The sequence below is a fragment of the Salvelinus alpinus genome, chromosome 5 (assembly GCF_045679555.1).
Source record: "Salvelinus alpinus chromosome 5, SLU_Salpinus.1, whole genome shotgun sequence".
Lineage (NCBI taxonomy): Eukaryota > Metazoa > Chordata > Actinopteri > Salmoniformes > Salmonidae > Salvelinus > Salvelinus alpinus.
In genome coordinates, this window is record NC_092090.1 from 76,831,187 (window position 1) to 76,852,972 (window position 21,786).

Below are 21,786 nucleotides of genomic sequence, written 5' to 3' on the forward strand. Positions count from 1 at the left end.
CAGGGTTGGGAGTAACTGAATTTATTTTTACTAATCAGTTGTTGCCAGGGGAAAAAAATACATGAAGACTGTTCAATGACATTCAAATTAGTCTTGAAAGGCGCAAGCTTGTTCCACCTGAGCGAGTCAGCGGCCACTATGATTACACACAATGCGTTTGATGGATCCTTTGTCTTCTGACTTAAGGGGAAATCAGATTGCGTTACTGAGTTTGACAATTGACTAGTAACAGATTATTTAGAAAGTACCCAACCATGATTGCAGAGTTGTGAAACAGTTAGACAAATTGAGACACTGAGTTGTTTACTAAAAATGTAAGCAGACTTCAGTAATTAGGTACTATATACACATTACTATCCTCAACTGGAACACATTTAAACAATTGTACAAAAAGGTCTGACAATTACCTCAAGCACAATAGAATATAACAGTCCAAAGAGAGATTGACTATAAACGTGACTCAATGCCTCATCTACACTGAACAAAAATAAACGCAACGCAACATGTAAAGTGTTGGTCCCATGTTTCATGAGCTGAAATAAAAGATCCCAGTAATGTTCCATATGCACAAAAAACTTCACACATTTTGTGCTTTGTATACATCCCTGTTCGTGAGCGTTTATCTTTTGCCAAGATAATGCATCTATCTGACAGGCGTGGCATATTAAAGAGCATGATCATAATACATTGTGTGGGCGAGCGGTTTTCTGATGTAAACAGTGCCCCATGGTGGCGGTGGGGTTATGGTATGAGCAGGCATAAGCTACAGACAATGAACATTGGCAATTTGAATGCACAATAATACCGCAACGAGATCCTGAGGCCCATTTTTTTGGAAAGTATCTGTATTGCCAGTCATGTGAAATCCATAGATTAGGGCCTAATTAATTAATTTCAATTGATTGATTTCTTCATATAAACTGCAACTCAGTAAAATTGTTGAAATTGTGTTTATATTTTTGTTCATTGTAAAACAAACAACCTCTACTGATCCCAGCTTGAATTGAGAAATGACTTGTCATCTGTTGATGCCTGATTAGTCTGAATCACTGTCTCCATCGCTGTCTGCCTCCTTCACATCCACGCTGAACTTATACTCCTGATCACAGCCCATGTAGGCATCACTCATGAAGTACAGTGTGTAGTTGTGAACACCCAGCACTGGTGCAACAAAGTCCAGCTTCACCTGCAATGGGAGAAAAGGGCACAGAGAGTGAGGCCAAGCAATGCTGACACAGAGGGTATTCACCTTTAAGATTACTTTTGGGCTTTCAGATGCTAGATCATTTACATGCTAGCCTACATGTAGGCGACTGTCAAAATATGCAGATGCTTGCATGTATTGGCTCTTTAAGGTCCAGTTAGGGTTCTAAACAGACCTTGGCCTTCTGCTGCAGGGTCAGCCTCTTAATGGAGATCAAGCTGTTGGACTTGGGGTCTCCAATCACCACCCACCAGCCCTCCTCACGTTTCTGAAACAACAACACAGTCAAAGGTTATACATGGTCATTGTTGAGTTTGTGCTTTTTGAATGAATCACTAGAGGAGTTCTGACAAACTGGTGGTGATAATCCATACCTGGGGGAAGAGTGGGGCAATAACGGGCCCAGTCACCTCTTCTTCTCTCTCCAACTGGACCAGAACCAGCACTGGACCTCCACTGTAAACACAAAGATATGACCAGACACCTTCACTTACTCTGCTTCTCTCATTCTCAATGGTCTATAGATTCACTGGGCAGTAGTAGTAAGTAGCAAAGACCTTATAATTAACAACCTCCGAAGCAAACAAACATTTTCCTGTGGTACTGATCTCTATATTCAGTCAACCTATTTCCCCACAATTATTCCCCTCTACCACCCTCATTTAAATCACCTCTTGATGTTCTCCTTCTCTGCCACCTCGTAGGACAGTTCAATGTTAGGGTAGCGGTTACAGAAGCGAGCCACGTCAGCTATCTGGGTGTCTGAGAGCTGCAGCAGCCCACTACGATCCTCATCCTCCATCTCCATGATGTCAAAGATACTCTCCACACCCTGAGAAATACGAGAGATCAGCTTCAAGATCCACACCAAATCAAGATGGCCATGATCCCTTGTCTGGAAAACGGAAGTGTTTCAAATGAATAGAGTAACAGGCAGTAGTGGATGTGTTACCTTGTCCATGCAGCGTTTGATGTGCTCAGAGGTGAAGTAGGGCAGCTGTTTGAGGTAGGAGTCCTTGGACCACATGGCCTGGGTGACCATCTGAGCCAGCTCCATAGCAGCCAGCGCAGGGCTCAGCCAGCCATTACTGGACAGCACATCTACACAGGCCTGGATCAGACGCACAGCCTGGACAGGACACACAACCATACACATAGATTTTAAAACACTAGCACACTTCAAATCTGACTCTCTACTTTCTGAACTCTTCAACACTAGGTCATACTAGAGTCTTTCTGCTCTACAGAGTCCATTTACCACAGCTTAGACTGCACCAACGCATCTATTAATTTCTCATTCACCTTGCTGAGGATCTCTTCTGTGTCTGACTGGAGCTCAGCGCTCAACTGCATCCTGGACAAGTGAGCCTGCAGCAGCAGGTTGGTCTTCACATGGGGGTCGTTGAACTTGGGGTTGTTCAGTTTGTGGGGCACCTTCTGGGCCAGCTGAAAACACAACATATACAACTTGATTAATGACAATTTCATAGAATGTTTCCAGATTAGTATTTGTGAGCAATGAATTCACACTTTCCATTACTTCCAGTTCTACATGGCTATTTGGGTGGGGTAAGTCTGCAAAAGTGCATATTATGATTATTGATGTGCATTAGTGTGTTTACCTGTCTGAGCAGGTTGTCCTCATGGTGTCTGATGGGGATGTTCTTGTACTCAGCAGCATTGGAAATGATCTCAATCAATCCACGGATCTTGGTCTTGGCGTTCAGGGACATACTGAACAACTCTGATACAGACACAAAATATCAGTAACTCAAGTTATATACTGTATAATGTATGTATTCTATTTTAACATTTGCTTAGTCTATGGGGTGGTTCACAGCATAGGTGATGTGACTGATAAAGCCATATTTAGTGACAATGGGATGTTGGTTGTGGTAGTTCTCACCGATAGTGGTGTAATTGATATAGTAGTAGGCAGCAATCATGCCCAAGTTAAGAGGTGCCACGTCCATCTCATCCTCGATGCTGATGCACTTGGACTGCTCCAGGTCATGCAGGGTGTTCTCCACCAGCTCTGACAGGTGGTCAGACAGATGACGGTGAGACATGCCTGGAAGGGAGAGATGGAGAGCAGCACATTAACATAAGACTACTAGACAAAAACACTACAGGTATGGAAAAATACTACATGTCTAGAATTTCAACAATTCAACAGTAGAGAGCAGTGCCAGTGCTGTAAGTGTGCCTGTCTCACCTTGCAAGTTGTAGTAGTTGGGGTTCTGGGTCATCCGGCGGTACAGGAAGGTCCAGGTCAGGTAGTCCACTGCGTCCTGTTTGTTCTCCACCGTCTTGGTGACGATCTCAGCATTGAAGTGGTCGTGCATGCAGTGGTCCAGGTGAGATTCCACCGGCAGGGGCTCATACAGGAACTTCTTGAAGAAATCCTAGATTTGAGAAAAATAGATTAGGTTTTAAAATTACAGAATGATGGAGTGACTGAGTGAAAATGGAGAGAAAAAGAGGATATTGCTGACGTACCTTTTTGGAACCCTGGCACATGATGACACAGCGTCCCTCATCGTCCTGCAGGGGCCGGTTGGCCTTACCCACCATCTGGAGCACATCGTAGATAGGGTAGTCCACATAGCTGGGGACACAGAGGACAGGGTCACTAACACACTTAAACTGAGGCAGGGGGGGTTCTGAGTGATATAGACTAGGGAATGTAGTCATTACAACAACCAAAAATATATATAATAAACAAACAGTGTTACTTACGCATGTATTTTGCCATTGTAGTACTGGGTGTCCATGATAACAACCAGGTGAGCAGATATGTTTGTGCCCCAGCAGAGGGAGCGTGAGGCCACTACAACCTGGACTGCACCTGCAGACAGAGGACCAGACACAGTATGTCATTTAACAATCATCCGCTATACTTTCTCTAACTATGTACTATATCAGCAGGTCTAAGGGAGTGGCCAGTTGTACCCGAGTTGAAGAGCTGCTCCACGATCCTGCGTTCTGTAGTGGACAGGCCCTCGTGCAGGTAGCCCACCCCATTGGCCAGCGTCTCCTTCAGGGTGCCGTCTGTCACCTTCTCCAGGAAGGGAGCCAGGTCCTTCTCAGTGCAGTGCAGGAACCTACAGGGAGACAGGTACATCTGTTACTGCTCTGAGACCTCATGTTATAACATCTACCAACACTGTATACATAGTTTTAACTCCTTGCACCACTCAGAAAGATTAAAAAGTGTGTAAAGGTTATGGGTCTGACCTCTGAGGGACCACATCAGCAGCACAGAAGGTGAGGATGTCGATGGCGGTGAGGCGGGTCTGTCGGCGGGACGGGACGAACACCACAGCCGGTTTAGAGGGGGAGTGCTTCATGATAGCGTGGTACACTGGCTTGGCCATGGACAGCAAGCGAGTCTGGGTGTGACTCACATTGAAGCCCTGAGAGAGGAGAGAGGCATTACAATTAAGGTAAATTGAGCAGATATGATATTATCCAGCCAGATAATAATATATTTTGTGGACAAAACCTTATTGGTGTTTTATTTGGATAAGGGCAGGTTGATGATGTAACAGGTTGAGAGGACATTACAGTCATGGTACAGACCTGGATGTGCAGCTCCAGAGGAACAGGCCTGACGTTGGGGTGGAAGTTGAAGGTTGCGGTGGTGCTGCATCCCAGCCAGTGGGCCACGTCTTTGGCGTTGGACAGGGAGGAGCTGAGGGCCACGATGCGGATGGGACGCTCAATCTGAGACGAGATGTACCTCATCCTGGAGCAGATCACCTCCAACACAGGCTTCAAGCAAGACGGTGAGTATGAATATCAATATATTTTACTTCACATGTCAAAAAAGCATTGTATAGTTGTTATCTAATCAAAGCACTAGGCATGTGGATATATAGGTTTCATCAGTTTGGATCATGGCCTTACCCCGTTCTCTCCTCCAATGAGGTGAGTCTCGTCCACGATGAAGAGGCTGACGTTCTGGACGTTCTTCCTCTGCTTCCAGCGGCGCGACAGGATGTCCCATTTGTCCGGGGTGCTGACAATGATGTCACCCTTCCCCAGGAGCTTCAGGTCAGTGCTAGTCTCTCCCGTCAGCAACACCACCTTCTTATTCAGAGCATCTTGGAACTTCTGGTGCCAGTCAACAAACACCTGGACACACACGAGTGATGTTAAACGGGGTGGAAGGAATGGGTAATATAAGTGCGAATAATCAGAAGTCAGACAAAAACAACATTATGTTAAAGTCGAAAACACTCCATCTTGATAACCCTGTACCTGTTCAGCCAGGGCCTCCATGGGTGTGATGTAGACACAACGTCCCTCTGCGTTGTGCAGCAGCATCCTCAGGATGGCAAACTCAGCACAGATGGTCTTCCCACTGCCGGTGGGGGCTCCCACAAACACGTTGTCATCACTGTTATACACAGCGTTGAACACTGGACAAACAGAGAATACCACACGTTATTTTACTCAAAATGTAAGCGACAAAGGTATAGAGGTATGTGCCTGATCGAAGTCATTGAATGGGCCACATTGGTCTTAGAGGTCAGATGGGTGCAGTGAGAAACTGTTAGCCCAAATGGTGACACTTCAGAGTCTCAGAGTGTGTCTTACCCTGTGTCTGGATGGGGTTGAAGAAGGGAAACTTGTTCTGGTAGAGGGTCTCGAAGGCGGCATTACGCAGGGCGGTCACAGGCAGAGGCTGCAAGTCCAGCAGCTCAGTAGGGGGGGGGTACTTCTCTGGCAGGATCAGGTGGCGGAAAGACACCGGCAGCTGGGTCTCACAGGCTGAGAGAGATATGTGCAGAGAGAGAGAGAGAAACATTTTCAATTGACATCCTCCAAAACTTTAGATTTGCTTACACAGTTTAAATCGACTAAGTTACTAATAAGAGCTAGGCAGAGGAGTGTCGCACTCACACAGCCAGCGGTCCGAGGCAACGCGGATGAAGTACTGTGGGGGCAGGGGCTCGAACACGGGCACGAAGAAGGTGACCAGGTGCTCGTCCTGGGCGTACTTGGCCTTAAGCAGGAAGTACTCATGGTGTAGGATGACCTCACTGTCTACATCCTCCACCAGGATCCAGAAGGCCTCTGACGAGCCATGCACCTGTATGGGCCAAAGAGAGGGTGTGTATGAATGTGTGGGTGTGTTACAGTAAGAAAAACCAAATTTAATCTGAGCCATGTAACAGCTATAAACTAACAGCCTGAGGGTAGTATACAGATCCACTGACCTTGTCATCCCACTGGAAGTCTGGTGTGATGGTGAGCTCCACCTTCAGTGTGGAGCGGGTGATGGGCTGCAGGTGAACGGCAAGGTCCAGTTTGGGGAACTGGTGCACGTACTTATGGATGGTCTTCCCCATCTTGGGCATGCGGATCAACTCACCTGAGGGACAGAAACACTTTCAATGACAACTTCAACAACCGGGGATGAATCAATGAGTGCGTAGTGTTAGTGGGTCCAGATCGAGGTGGGGCATTTGGGGTGCAATGCAGAGCAGACTCACCAATCTCATTGTGGTTGAGGTCATAGAGGCGCTCGAAGGGGAAGTTCTTCTTTTCAATCTTTTTGATGACTTCCTCTGGGAGCTTCCTGAACTGACGCAGAGGAGACATGGACTGCCACCTGTGTAGGAGAGGGACACATTCAGACAGAGAAGACCAGAGGAACATCACATTTCATTCCAGCCTCATCATGTACACTGAACAAAAATATAAACACAACATGTAAAGTGTTGGTGTCCCATGTTAAAATAAAATATCCCCAAAATTATCCATACGCACAAAAAGGTTATTTCTCTCAAATTCTGAGCACAAATTTGTTTAAATCCCTGTTAGTGCGCATTTCTCCTTTGCCAAGATAATCAATCCACCTGACAGGTGTGGCATATCAAAAAGCTGATTAAACAGCTAGATCAGTACACAGATGAACCTTGTGATGGGGACAATAAAAGGCCACTCTAAAATGTGCAGTTATGTCACAACACAACGCCACAGATGTCTCAAGTTTTGAGGGGAAGTGCAATTGGCATGCTGACTGCAGGAATGTCAACCAGAGCTGTTGCCAGATCATTTAATGTTAATTTCTCTACCATAAGCCACCTCCAATGTTGTTTTAGAGAATTTGGCAGTACGTCTAACCGGCCTCACACCACATGTAACCACGCCAGCCCAGGACCTCCACATTCGGCTTCTCCACCTGTGGGATTGTCTGAGACCAGCCACCTAGACAGCTGATGAAACTGAGGAGTATTTGTGTCTGTAATAAAGCCCTTCTGTGGAGAAAAAGTCATTCTGATTGGCTGGGCCTGGCTCCCCAGTGGGTGTGCCTGGCTTCCAAGTGGATGGGCCTATGCCCTCCCAGGCCCACCCATGGCTGCGCCCCTGCCCAGTCATAAGAAATCCATAGATTAGGGCCTAATTAATTAATTTCAATTGACTGATTATATGTACTGTAACTCAGTAAAATCGTTGAAATTGTTGCGTTTATATTTTTGTTCACTATAATTCACTAGGACTGGTGACTAAGGTGTTCATCAGTGAAAACTAGGAATAAACAGCAATGGTTAACTTACATCCTCTTGTCAATCATCTTGCAAAGGTTCATGGTCTTGTCTGTGAGCTGGGCCCATCCCCTGCTCAGGACGATCTCAAAGATGGCTCGCATCAGTCTTCCAGCACTCTGAGGAAGGATATAGTTAACAGTCAGATGCTGGTAACATACTTAAACCATCTCTCTAATCAAACAAACAAATGGACATAGCCTTACCTGCGTCACATAGACCATGTCAGCCATCAGAGCAAAGCCCTCCAGTTTGAGCTGAGAGATGTAAGCCTGGAGCAGCACGTTGATCTGTAATACGAACACCCACCTCAGAACTGGCTCATAGCAACAGGGCTCTAGCAATACATACTGCAGTGGTGTTCCATATCATTGATCAGTGTACAGTGTCAACATTGACACGTGTAGTAGTATTATACCTTGGCGCTGGGCTCCTCAATGCTCTCCTTCACTGGAATGGGAACTCTCTCCAGCAGCTTTTGCAGTTCCAGCTTCTCTTCCTGAAATAAGACCCCACGTGAGCATTCATGTATCTGTAGCATTTTACTGTACAGTTGCTGGTTTGGTGTAGACCTGGGCCAAAAGCATTCAGTAACATTTGTGGCCTTTTGTAATTAAATATAGTATTCCATAGTAGGGATGGGCATTTTAAATGATTTCACCTTTTTCCCCTGGCTATTCAGATAGTTGAAATACATGTTTTAATAAAAAATACAAAAAAGTTTTCAAACTTCAATGGAGACAGCCGGTGTGCTGCCCTCTGCTTGTTTCAGCAGAAGGGTGTGTGTGGGAGAGAGAGAAAGTAGCCAAACTTGTTGCTGCCATAGGTTATCTATCTTACCATCTGGTAGTGCCTGTCTTGGCTGCATCAAATCGTTGTAAAGAAGCTAGCTGGCTACAGGCCAGTTAAAGACTCTAGCTAGCTACCTGGCTAACTTAACTGGCTACTGTAAGTTAGCTAGCTAGCTTCTTTACAACGATTTGATGCAGCCAAGACAGGCACTATCAGATGGTATGATAGAAAAACGTGTTGCTGCCGTTATCTATCTAGCTAACGTAGCACGGCTAACTAATTGAGTATTTTTTTACATGAGCTTCCTGTCCTTGTCTACAACTCCACTCATAAGAAACAGCAGCCTACCTCTTGGCTGATTGTTTTAGCCTACTCCTTCTCATTTAGCCAACTTAATTCTGTTATTTTAATTCCATTTTGTATTGATTAGAAATCTCCCTCTTCACTTGCTACACATGGAGCCTCAATGCAGCAGCGCTTTGATTGACTGACAACAACAACAAGCTACACGTGTGAAACGAGTGTAGGCTGCCGGTGAATCTTTTTAAATGGGGCGCACTCATACAAACTGTCATTAAACAACAACCAAAAATGTAATGGTTTATCCTTGTAGGCTATGTAACAGTGTCACATAGATAATCATATTTCATTTTAGTCAAAGCCTTTTCATTGTTAAAGTAGGCCGATATTTATTCTCTCAAAAGTTAATACTCTCCCAAGTAAGCGAACAGTAACGCCCATTTGGATATTTTAATAACCGTGCCCATCCCTATTCTAGAGTGCTGCATACCTCTCTGACAGTGATGTTCCTGAACTCAGAGGAGAGGGAGAAGACACGGAAAAGCTCGATCTCACTGAGGGTGGGCTTCAGCAGCTGGTTGTACGTCTGGATGGAGTCATGGGTGATGTAAAAGTGGCTGGCGATGCGACCCAGATCCGTCACCTTCAGGGAAGGATGAGAAAAATAATCTATTATGAATATCAATAGCATAATCTTTGCTTTCACCATAGAATCTTGAAGAGGCCTCAATAGGTCAGTGTCATTACATTGATCCCACTGGACAGAGTGCATGTGTAGAGCGGTGTGTACCTGGAAAGCGCCGGTCCGCTTGTCGTACTTGACCAGGCTGTTCTTGTCCAGCACATTGGCTGCCGTGTGGATCAGGTCCATCCTGCGGCGCTCCAGCAGGGGGTCCGAGCTGCGGTCGTCATGGGAGACTCCGTACAGGGTGGGGTTACGGAGCATGCGCACGTACAGGTAGGTGTAGCCCAGCCAGTTCACTGCGTCCTGATGAGGAGACAACAAGGGAGGAGTGAGACCACTACAGCAGCAAGGGTTTGAATGTTAGCACTAATGGTTCTAGTTGACCAGTCTCTCCACAGGTAGTTTCAGTAGCAAACCACAGCATGTCTGTATTGTTATTAGTGGTGAGTTGTGTGCGGTGTTGTAAATCCAGTTTACGCTCACCTTAGCATTCTGCACGTTGCCCAGCACTATCTCAGCGTTGAGCATGTCTGGCAGCTTGGACACCATCTGGCTCTCGATGGGCAGCTGCTGGTTGAGCAGAGATAGGTAGTACTGCAGCTCCCCATGGGATGTGATCAGAATGCCCTCTCCCTTGGTGTCGTACTGAGGACGCCCCGCTCGACCAAGCATCTGAACACAGCACAGAACACAGGTGTCATTCAAACTCACAAAGCTAACAGAGTTTGAGCATTATTTAGCTCATAAAATACTCTGCTACAGTGAAGTCTAGCCCTGTGTATGTACCTCACTAGTCTAATCCAGCCAATGCAGACTAACCTGTAGAATGTCCAGGGCTCCCAGCTCTGTCCATCTGCCTTTTTCTGGGCTGTACACCTGGGTGCCTTTGATGATGACAGTATGTGCAGGCAGATTCACACCCCAGGCCAATGTGGCTGTGGACACCAGCACCTGAAACAGACAGAGCCGTTTCGGTGAGACAGGTCCGGTGACATTGTAACAATAGCTCTGACTGTATGAAAGGAAAGAGGTTAGTAGAGACTAACCTGGATGTGACGATCAGCAAAGAGATCTTCCACCAAGGTACGGTCCACTCTGGTCATACCAGCATGATGGATGGCGAAACCGTAGGGCAGCAAGTCCTTCAGCTCAAGGTTCTGGGGGATGAAAAAAATGTATGTAATGTTCCTTTCTTTTTAATGGGCAATATGCAGAAATTGCTTCGCCATTTCCTGGTTGCTAAAATTATAATAGTTCAATTAATTTCAGTTTGTGACAAATCTAAACGTCTGTGAAATATATTTTCAATAATCAAAAATATTGTATGTTCAGCTGTTTAAAGTTGGTGTTCAAAACCAAAAGATGTAAAAATGAAACTTAACGGGAAGCATAGAAATAGCACACACAAAACAGATCTACCGCTGCTTAGACTTGCTTTCAATGAGAATCACAGATCTATAACTCACAATTCTACGTGAATTTGGTTTGGTCGCCCAAAAAGTTACATATTGCAGCTTCAATAATCAGATTATTGTAAAGATTTGTTATTTTACTGTTAGGAATTTTATGAATAATGACTAAACAATATCTACATTTAAATAGAACTATAACTAATTGAACTCTTCTGATTAATAATGTTAATTCATAAGGGATTATGTAGCATGAACAAGGAGTAATTAAAACATAATAAACACCATTCCAACTTAGTTGGAGAGGTATGTGTTGTGGGTTATTAAGTAAGCAAAAAGGATCGTTAACCTATGGTTGAACCGACTCAACTTAGCCCTGGGATGTTTAGATAAGGCAGCGAGTGACTCCCTAGGTTTTTCATTATCTGGAGCTGTCTGCTAAAGTGGTAATAAATTATGGTGAAACTTCCGGAGTTAATCCAGTTATATTGTGTGTCATGTGTGTGCGCTGGTGAGTTGGGATGAACTTTTGAACCTGTTTTGTCTTGGTCGAGAGGAGGAGATTCATTCTGTAACCAATGACGTCATATTTTGTATATAAACTGTTGTTTGTGGTTCAATGGGAGCGCGCTCCGAGAATAAATACTATTATCTAATTTTAATAAGACTGGTCCCTGTCTATTTTATGCAAATAAGAATCTTATAATTATGAAATTCCCATGACAATATTCACAGATTTGGGACAGATGTGTGTAGAATTCTGGACATTCTACAGGCTTTGTTAGCTAAAATTAGTCCCCAGGTCAGATGAACTCACCTTGCACTGCTCTGCCTCAGTCCTGAGGACCTCAGTTGAGGCTGACCCCTCCCTCAGGAACAGCCCCAGGGTGTCTTTCTCCAGACACATGTCCCTGATAGCCCGGGCCGTCTTCCCCGTCTCCTTCCTGGAGTGGACAAACACCAGCACCTGACAAACAAGTTAGCACAGGAATACTAGATTGTGTGGAACGTTCTGTCTGTTGATATTTCTCATCTGATAGACATTAGGATTTTCCGGGTCTCATGTTTTGTGTTGGCGGCAATGCAGAGTCAGATGATGGTTGAAGAACACTAGGCTGAGCAGGCCTCACCTGGTTCTTCCCAGCATGCTCCATGATCTTCTCATAGACAATTTCATTCATGATCTGGAAGCGCTTGATAGCCTTCTTCTCAGTGATGCCCACATATGTCTGTTCCAGGGGCACTGGACGGAAACTGGAAGACAGAAAAGACTATCAGTCAGATTTGTGCTTTCAATCCAACCTCTCACAAAACCTGTTCATCTATAGTAGGATGATAAATGAGAGTGTGTGGAGAGATTGACCCTCCTTCCTGAGCCCTGGCTGACCTGTTGTCAAAGTAGAAGAGTCCCTTGGCGGGGTCTACCCGCAGGCAGGTGGCCACGTCCTCGTAGTTGGGCAGGGTGGCACTGAGACCCAGCAGACGCACGTCCTCCTGTGTCAGCTCCACGTTGCGGATGGTCCTGGCCACCAGAGACTCCAGGACTGGCCCACGGTCATCATGCAGCAGATGGATCTCATCCTGACCACCAGACACACACTCAGTTACATACAGCTCTTACACCCAATGAGTTTATAACTACAGTTTTAAAAAATCATGTCAAATAACGTAAATGCTTGGGAAATAGTAATGGGATGTTTGATTAAAGGGTCTTGCATAAAGTCCATAAGAGGACCATTTAAGTTTGAGAGAGTGTCTGTACTTACAATGATGATGAGGCGCACTAGCTGGGTGTAGGTGCGCTCGCCTCCTTTGCGTGTGATGATGTCCCATTTCTCTGGGGTGCAGACGATGACCTGGGTGGCATTGATCTCCTCTTTACACAGCTGGTGGTCTCCTGTCAGCTCAGACACTATGATGCCATAACTGGCCAGACGCTGGGAGGGAGGGAGACATGCAAAACACAATCACAAAATTCCTTATTATACAAACATAGCTCTCCTGGCAATTCAAGTGCGTGACAGCATATAACACTGAGTCCTGACCCCATAAAAAAAACAAGTCTCACCTTACTAAAGCTTCCCACCATCTCCTGTACCAGTGAGCGCATAGGAGCCACATAGATGATCTTGAAGTCGTCCAAGTTGATGGTTCCGTCCAGGTTGATGTGCTTGCCGATCTCTCTTAGCATAGCCATGAGGGCCACGTTGGTCTTACCTGCTCCCTGGAGGCACCCAGTGGAATAGACAGAGGAAGAAAATACATTGGGATAAGTTATAAAACAAAAAACCAAGTTGAACAACGGCACTATTGAACATATGCAACATGACAGAGTGCTGAGCAGAGAGCAGTGTATTATAGTTGACCGTGGTTTATTTACTAACCGTAGGAGCACACACCAGCAGGTTCTCATCGGTCTCCATAGCAGTCTTGAACAGCTTGCTCTGAATGCGGTTTAGGGTTTTGAACCCTTCGAAACCTGCCTGGGCATACTTGGGCAGCTTCTCAATGGTCACCAGCACCTAATAATACAGATGATCAATTGAGGCTTGGGTGACATTTCTTGAAAATAAGACCATTCACTTGCTAGAAGCGTCAGTACTGACTACATCAAAAAGATACATAGGCGCACACACACCTCATCATCAGCGAAGGGCTTGGGTTTGAGTGCAGGGACGTGCACCTCCTCGTAGCCTTTGCGCTGCTTGCGAAAGGAGCCATCGGGCAGCTGGCACCTCTTGTTGGCCATGAAGTGGCTTCCCTGGGTGAAGGCCAGGTCCTCCAGGTCCAGCAACTGTTTAGGGGTCATGGACTGAGAGAGGGGGGGTAAATGGTTGAAGTTAGGATTTATTTAGCATCAATGTATTCATATTGAATGCATGTCATTGCTACATGTGTGTAATGTTTATAGTTTATGTGAAAATTGTCTGTGGATTACAGTGGCTATAGACAGGCTATAGTCATGTGTGCATTATTCATGGTCCTCCTCACCTCTCCATGGTCGATGTCCATAGACTCCAAGTCATTGTCCACACGAGACTTCCTTACTCTCTCCCTGCGAGATCGCTCTTCCTGAAGACATGAACACCAGCCGTTGTTTGAGACCAAGGGAACCAACATTAAATGCTTAGGTGATCATTTATCCTTCTACAGTGGGGAGAACAAGTATTTGATACACTGCCGATTTTGCAGGTTTTCCTACTTACAAAGCATGTAGAGGTCTGTAATTTTTATCATAGGTACACTTCAACTGTGAGAGACGGAATCTAAAACAAAAATCCAGAAAATCACATTGTATGATTTTTAAATAATTTATTTGCATTTTATTGCATGACATAAGTATTTGATCACCTACCAACCAGTAAGAATTCCGGCTCTCACAGACCTGTTCGTTTTTCTTTAAGAAGCCCTCCTGTTCTCCACTCATTACCTGTATTAACTGCACCTGTTTGAACTCGTTACCTGTATAAAAGACACCTGTCCACACACTCAATCAAACAGATTCCAACCTCCACAATGGCCAAGACCAGAGAGCTGTGTAAGGACATCAGGGATAAAATTGTAGACCTGCACAAGGCTGGGATGGGCTACAGGACAATAGGCAAGCAGCTTGGTGAGAAGGAAACAACTGTTGGCGCAATTATTAGAAAATGGAAGAAGTTCAAGATGACGGTCAATCACCCTCAGTCTGGGGCTCCATGCAAGATTTCACCTCGTGGGGCATCAATGATCATGAGGAAGAAGAGGGATCAGCCCAGAACTACACGGCAGGACCTGGTCAATGACCTGAAGAGAGCTGGGACCACAGTCTCAAAGAAAACCATTAGTAACACACTACGCCGTCATAGATTAAAATCCTGCAGCGCACGCAAGGTCCCCCTGCTTAAGCCAGTGCATGTCCAGGCCTGTCTGAAGTTTGCCAATGACCATCTGGATGATCCAGAGGAGGAATGGGAGAAGGTCATGTGGTCTGATGAGACAAAAATATAGCTTTTTGGTCTAAACTCCACTCGCCGTGTTTGAAGGAAGAAGAAGGATGAGTACAACCCCAAGAACACCATCCCAATCATGAAGCATGGAGGTGGAAACATCATTCTTTGGGGATGCTTTTCTGCAAAGGGGACAGGACGACTGCACCGTATTGAGGGGAGGATGGATGGGGCCATGTATCGCGAGATCTTGGCCAACAACCTCCTTCCCTCAGTAAGAGCATTGAAGATGGGTCGTGGCTGGGTCTTCCAGCATGACAACGACACGAAGCACACAGCCATGGCAACTAAGGAGTGGCTCCGTAAGAAGCATCTCAAGGTCCTGGAGTGGCCTAGCCAGTCTCCAGACCTGAACCCAATAGAAAATCTTTGGAGGGAGCTGAAAGTCCGTATTGCCCAGCGACAGCCCCAAAACCTGAAGGATCTGGAGAAGATCTGTAAGGAGGAGTGGGCCAAAATCCCTGCTGCAGTGTGTGCAAACCTAGTCAAGAACTACAGGAAACGTATGATCTCTGTAATTGCAAACAAAGGTTTCTGTACCAAATATTAAGTTCTGCTTTTCTGATGTATCAAATACTTATGTCATGCAATAAAATGCAAATTAATTACTTAAAAATCATACAATGTGATTTTCTGGATTTTTGTTTTAGATTCCGTCTCTCATAGTTGAAGTGTACCTATGATAAAAATTACAGACCTCTACATGCTTTGTAAGTAGGAAAACCTGCAAAATCGGCAGTGTATCAAATACTTGTTCTCCCCACTGTATGTATTTCAGTCTGTTCCAATACGTCTACAGTACACAGTGTAGAAACAATGATTTATCCAGTGATTAATACAACAATTAAGATGGTTTCTTACCCTAATAATATCCTCCTTCTCAGTCTCCTGCAGCTGATAAAGAACTTTGGACAAGTCTGGATCTGTCTCCATCTTTCCTATGATCTTCTCCTTCTCTGCTTCGCTCTGAGCACTTGCCAACATGGTACAGTACTGGACTGTAAGGGAGCAGAGAAATTGATTACGAGTGACCTCTCAATTTTGGCAATGCATGCTGTTATAGTTCCCCTCTAAATGTTAACTTAATGTACATTAGTTGTGGAAATGATAGGTACTCACTCATGCGACGATGCTGACGAAGGATTTTGATGAAGTCAAAGGTGTTGAATCCCAACAGTAAGACCAGTTGGTTCTCACATTCTCGGTCATCACTGGCCGTCTGTGGAATACAGAGACAGGGAGTCAGTCAGAGACCAAGGCAACCACATAGACAAAGGCAGAGATACTGAAACAAATAGACACACAAACACATACCTTGAGGATCTCCAGAACCTCATCTGCTTTCTTCTGAGAGATTATGGCATCGTCATAGAAACGGCTGAGCTGACGTTGGAGCCAGAAGGCATCGATGTCACGAGGGTGCAGCTCCTTCTTCTTGGCTGTCATCACATCACCTGTCACACCAAGCTACAGGATACATGTTTAATTAGTGCAATGGTTAAAAGAGACATTTTAGTTTAGTATAAACACAGACGTGTGTGTTATGTGAATGAGGGGTCTTACGTTGGCTGTCAGAGTGCAGCCCAAGTCTGCTTCCTCTCCTTCACTCTCTTCATCTGAGCCGTCATCTCGCACCTCCCCAAACTGGTCCTCATCACCCTCCTCCTCATCAGATTCAAACTGGACATTCACTCCGTATGTTTCGTCAATGTTGTCATCTGTGTGTTGAAACATTGGTTCATTTTAGTGCATAATAGTAGCCAGAAATGAATGCATGATCCAGTTGAGTGAATATAATGTAAACATTCCTTCATCATTGTGTTTGTTTCCTTACCCATGTTCTGGAGCTCTTTGTCGCCCCCGTAGTCACTGATCTTCTTGCCCAGGTTGACCAACACGTGGTAGCGTGTGTCATCTGCAGGCCCTAGTAACTGCTCCACTTCACGCCGTCTCTCCTTGTCCCTCATCTTGTCATTCTTCAGCACAGCCAGGACCTCGTCAGCCGCTCCACACAGGATATCTCTCGGCTGCAGATACAGAAATACAGCACAGGCATATTCAAGTCATTGATTTGAATAGAACATTGTTCATTCCACCATTATATATGGTCTGCATAGTGTTCTTCATTCTTTTCAAACCAATGACCCCTTGAGACAGACACATAATTGCACAAGTGTCTTAAAACCTGTTGAGGATAGGGGGTGCTGTTTTCACTTTTGGGGAAAATAGTTCCCAATTTAAACGGCCTCGTACTCAATTCTTGCTCGTACAATATGCATATTATTATTACTATTGGATAGAAAACACTCTTTAGTTTCTAAAACCGTTTGAATTTTGTCTGTGGGTCAAACACAACTCATTTGGCAGCACACTTTGTGACCAGGAAGAGGAAAGTCTGAAATCGATGCTGTGTTCAAGTCGCTGCCTATAAATGGGCATGATACGCATGACTATACGTGCACGTCATACACCTTCCCCTGGATGTCAAGAGGAAGTGGGAGGAAAAAGGAGTTGATTATCTCTGTCTGATGTTGAATGAGCCCTCTTGGAACAACGTGTCACCCATTTTCTGTTTTCTGCAAGGCGCGTGGGGGGACCTGTTATTGCCTACTGGAAACATGTCGTTATGGGGCGAATATGAGCTCCGGCTTTGAATTTATTTGATACATGTTACAATATCATCCTAAAGTATGTTTTTTCAATATAGTTTCATTAGATTATTGAACTTTATTCGGGACGTTCGGCGTGTTGCGTTGTTCGACTTTGTTGACGTTGGCGAGCTTAGCGCTGCATGGCCAGTGTGCTTGCTAATTCAAGAGGGAAAAAGAACGTTCTGAATCCAAAACAACGACGGTTCTGGACAAAGGACCCATTGTACAACATTCTGATAGAAGATCAGCAAAAGTAGGAACCATTTTGTGATGCTATTTCATATATCTGTCGAACTGTGTACAAGTAGCTTTGCGCTCAGGTTTTGGTTATTCCCTTACCATAACTAAGTCTTATGTCGTAATGAAGATATTTTTTAGAATTCTAACACTGCGATTGCATTAAGAACTAATGGATCTATCGTTTCCTATACAACATGTGTTTTTTTGTAATGTTTATGAATAGCTATTTGGTCAGAATAGGTGAGAGTCTAATAGAAATATCTGCACATTCTGGGAAAAAGATGCTACGTTAGCACGTTATGCTACGTTATGCTACGTTGTATAACCACGGATTTCAGCTCTAAATATGCACATTTTCGAACAAAACATAAGTGTATGTATAACCTGATGTTACAGGACTGTCATCTGAGGAAGGTTTATGAAGGTTAGTGAAATTTAATATCTTTTGCTGGTTTATTCGCTAACGCTAACGTGCCTATTGCTATCGCTAACGTGCCTTGATGAATGAATGTGGTAAGCTATTGTAGTAAGCTAATATAATGCTATATTGTGTTTTCGCTGTAAAACACTTAGAAAATCTGAAATATTGGCTGTATTCACAAGATCTTTGTCTTTAATTTGCTATACACCATGTATTTTTCAGAAATGTTTTATGATGAGTATTTCGGTATGTCACGTTGGTGTCTGTAATAATTCTGGCTGCTTTCGGTGCAATTTCTGATTGTAGCCGCAATGTAAACTATGATTTATACCTGAAATATGCACATTTTTCGAACAGAACATAGATTTATTGTATAACATGTTATAAGACTGTCATCTGATTAAGTTGTTTCTTGGTTTCTTTGGTTTGTTCTAGGTTAGTTTGGTTGATTTTGTGCATGCTACCTGTGCTGTGAAAAATGTCTGTGCTTTTTTCTATTTGTTGGTGAGCTAACATAAATATATATTGTGTTTTCCCTGTAAAACATTTAAAAAATCAGACATGTTGGCTGGATTCACAAGATGTGTATCTTTCATTTGCTGTATTGGACTTGTTAATGTGTGAAAGTTAAATATTTCGAAAAAAAATATTTTTTGAATTTCGCGCTCTGCCTTTTCAGTGGAATGTGGGAGGAGTTCCGCTAGCGGAACGGGGGCGAGACAGGTTAACAGTTATTTCTCTGACCTGATCTCCAAGCGCAGCCTGGATGAAGCTGAGAAGGACCTCATAGGTCTCCCTGGTCTCCTTGGTCTTAGGCTTGTACACGATGCCCACCATCTCATCAATGCCCTCTGACAGGAGGGTGAAGCCTTTCATCTTGTTCATGTCATGCCTGTCCTCATCTCTCTTCCTCCTCCTGCACAGTTCAAAAGACAAAGGTGGAGGGAATAGTCATACATGGGTTAGTCAGTCAAGAAGTGTTTCAGACATGCACCAGAAAAAGACTTGAAGAGGCACTTGTACTTACTTTGCCCGTCTCTCCTCCAGCATTGAAGGTTTGGTCCTCTGGGACTTGTCACCCATCTTGGTTCCCACCAACTTCCCCACCAGGGACAGCACCTCTCCTGTGGGCTCATCACGCCTTGTGCGGTCAATGAGCGAACGGTCTGCTTGCAAGACCAAGTTGGAGTTCTAGTATTGGACAATAGACAAAGTTAAGAGGAAGGGTAAAGCAATGTAAACTTGCCTTCACCATGCTGGCTAGTTATACGCTTACTGAAGCACAAAAACAACACACTTAGAGAAATTCGTTTGCCAACATTGGACAAACTGGCTAGCTAACAGACTAACGTTAGCTGGCTAACTTCTCGCTAACTACCTAGCTAGTAACCAGTAGAAATTACAATACTGTGTCCAGAGACATTAGCATACCGGTTTCACGTTAGATAACTACCGAACTACTGCAAACTACTTAGGCGCAAGAAAACAATACAGCACGAGTGAAAACATCTCCAAGTAACGTTAGTTAGCTTAGTTCAATTTCATACTTACCGCTTTGTACTCATACTGCAAGCTACGTGCAGTAACATCCGCCATGATTGCTTGAATGAAAGTTTAAGCACTTTTGTGGTTCAAAAGTTACAATTTACAGTGTCACTGGAAGAACGATGACTAGCTAATGTTATCTAGCTGAACATTAGCTAGCGAGTTTCTAGAGCAGCCAGCTAAGATGGGGATGCTATACTAAGGTTGGCTAACGTTAGCTCCACAGCCAATGTTGATGTGCTTGGATCAAGAAATAGAGGTAAGCGAAAATCCTTTGTATCAATATATACAGTTAGCGATATGTGATGTACTTGTTGTTAGTAAAAGCGTTAGCCATTCGTTTCTGCGAACACGCTCACTCCAACAACAAGCGGCGCTTCAGTTACTACTTCCGCTTCCGTCCGCGTCGTAGGTCAAATTCGAAATTATATATTTTTTACAGTTACCTCTATCAATTCGACGAAGCAGTACAGCTATGGCCAATTTAATTAAATATAGTGTTTTCTAGAATCTAAACTAATAGTGAGAGTATAGCATCCCCATCCATATGTTAGTGCTGGGTCAGGTGTCCCAGGTTCAAAACCCCCGCTCAGACTGTTCCTCATCAACCACCACTGACTGTATTGTTAGCCCGGCTGGGCTTTGGTGACTATTATATAATGACAAGAGGTCATATAGGTTTGTGAATACTGCCCAACAAAGGCATAGCTAATAATTGGGCTGCTGTGCCATTCTTTAAAAAAACATAGTTAGGAAATTGCCTGCAGTTGCTCCATTCCCTTTGTGTTTGTACATACTGCAATATACTGTAGCTGTAGTGTATAGCCTGATCGCTAATCTCTATTGCATTGCCTAGTAATCTGTGTGGCACTTTGGTGATAAAAAAAAATACAATTAAAATGGTGGATAGTATTATAATATGTAGGTTACAGTGTATCATCTCCTGGATATTTTCTCTTCCTAAATACTTCCTGTACTGCGATCACCTCAGGCCCACCCAGTCTCAAATTATCTGGACACACACACTAGGCTACGTATACAGTAGACGTAAAATACTGTACTATCCACTGGTATCCACCATTTCATTATTATCCTATAATTTTTTATCACCCAGGTGCCGCACATAAACACATTATGTTTCTATGATTGATTATGTTAATGAAAGACTAGAATAATCAAGATTTTATGAGGATTACAATGTGTCTGTATTGTATGTGCCTATGTAAACCATGACGGAGGGTATTCATCTATTATTTCTTCAAACTATATATCAAGTTACAAGTTGCATATCAAGTCCTTGCCCGTCCAACATTTCCTCATCTCCCACCCCTTCTAATGTGACTATCCCGATGCTTCTCCCTCTTTTTCCCCTACCCCGATACAAAGTTTCTCCCTGCAGGCAGTCACTGAGTCCGAGGTCCTTTCTGGGGAGGTTCCCATTGCTTGGAAGGCAGCCACGGTTCATCCTGTATTTAAAGGTGGAGATCAAGCTGATCCTACTGTAACTGTTATAGGGATATTTCTATTTTGCCCTGTTTATCAAAAGTGTTGTAAAAACTTGTCAATATTCAACTGACTGGCTTTCTTGATGTCTATAGTATTCTCTCAGGTATGCAATCTGGTTTCCGCTCAGGTTATGGATGTGTCACTGCAACCTTGAAGGACCTCAATGATGTCACCATTGCCCTTGATTCTAAGCAATGTCGTGCTGCTGTTTTTATTGACTTGGTCAAATCTTTTGATACGGTAGACCATTCCATTTTTTGTGGGCCTGGTTTGCTAACTACCTCTCTCAAAGAGTGCAGCGTATAAAGCCAGAAAATCTACTGTCTCAGCCACTGCCTGTCGCCAAAGGAGTCCCCCATGGCTCGATCCTAGGCCCCACGCTCTTCTCAATTTACATCAACAACATTGCTCAGGCAGTAGGAAGCTCTCTCACCCATTTAAATGCAGATGATAATGTCTTATACTCAGCTGGCCCCTCCCCGGATTT

General features: G+C 44.2%; 1 protein-coding gene across 1 annotated transcript; it reads right to left on the reverse strand.

Moving 5' to 3' along the window:
• Positions 1-5: 5 nt before the first annotated feature.
• LOC139576840 (U5 small nuclear ribonucleoprotein 200 kDa helicase) lies at positions 6-20,191 on the reverse strand. The gene is made up of 44 exons (XM_071403365.1): positions 19,800-20,191; positions 19,276-19,439; positions 18,993-19,164; positions 16,771-16,963; positions 16,500-16,654; positions 16,251-16,403; positions 16,056-16,155; positions 15,798-15,934; positions 13,939-14,019; positions 13,586-13,759; positions 13,332-13,469; positions 13,016-13,171; positions 12,714-12,884; positions 12,335-12,528; positions 12,078-12,201; positions 11,765-11,914; positions 10,585-10,695; positions 10,358-10,489; positions 10,022-10,210; positions 9,644-9,841; positions 9,344-9,496; positions 8,180-8,260; positions 7,968-8,051; positions 7,774-7,880; positions 6,706-6,824; positions 6,430-6,584; positions 6,113-6,302; positions 5,807-5,980; positions 5,468-5,628; positions 5,114-5,341; positions 4,787-4,978; positions 4,442-4,620; positions 4,157-4,308; positions 3,944-4,052; positions 3,704-3,812; positions 3,420-3,609; positions 3,111-3,275; positions 2,827-2,948; positions 2,507-2,650; positions 2,157-2,333; positions 1,876-2,036; positions 1,579-1,660; positions 1,380-1,472; positions 6-1,186 (listed from the first exon to the last, which is right to left on the reverse strand). Exons 1-44 carry the CDS (start codon positions 19,842-19,844, stop codon positions 1,037-1,039), a joined length of 6,414 nt encoding a protein of 2,137 aa, XP_071259466.1. The 5' UTR covers positions 19,845-20,191; the 3' UTR covers positions 6-1,036.
• Between the last annotated feature and the right edge of the window lie 1,595 nt (positions 20,192-21,786).

Coding starts and splice junctions, on each gene's coding strand:
- LOC139576840 (XM_071403365.1), bottom strand. CDS start 19,844: ATGGCGGATGTTACTGCACGTAGCTTGCAGTATGAGTACAAAGCG. Junction 16,655..16,770: donor CAAAGAGCTCCAGAACATGG/GTAAGGAAACAA, acceptor TTCAACACACAG/ATGACAACATTGACGAAACA. Junction 12,202..12,334: donor CTCTTCTACTTTGACAACAG/GTCAGCCAGGGC, acceptor TCTGTCTTCCAG/TTTCCGTCCAGTGCCCCTGG.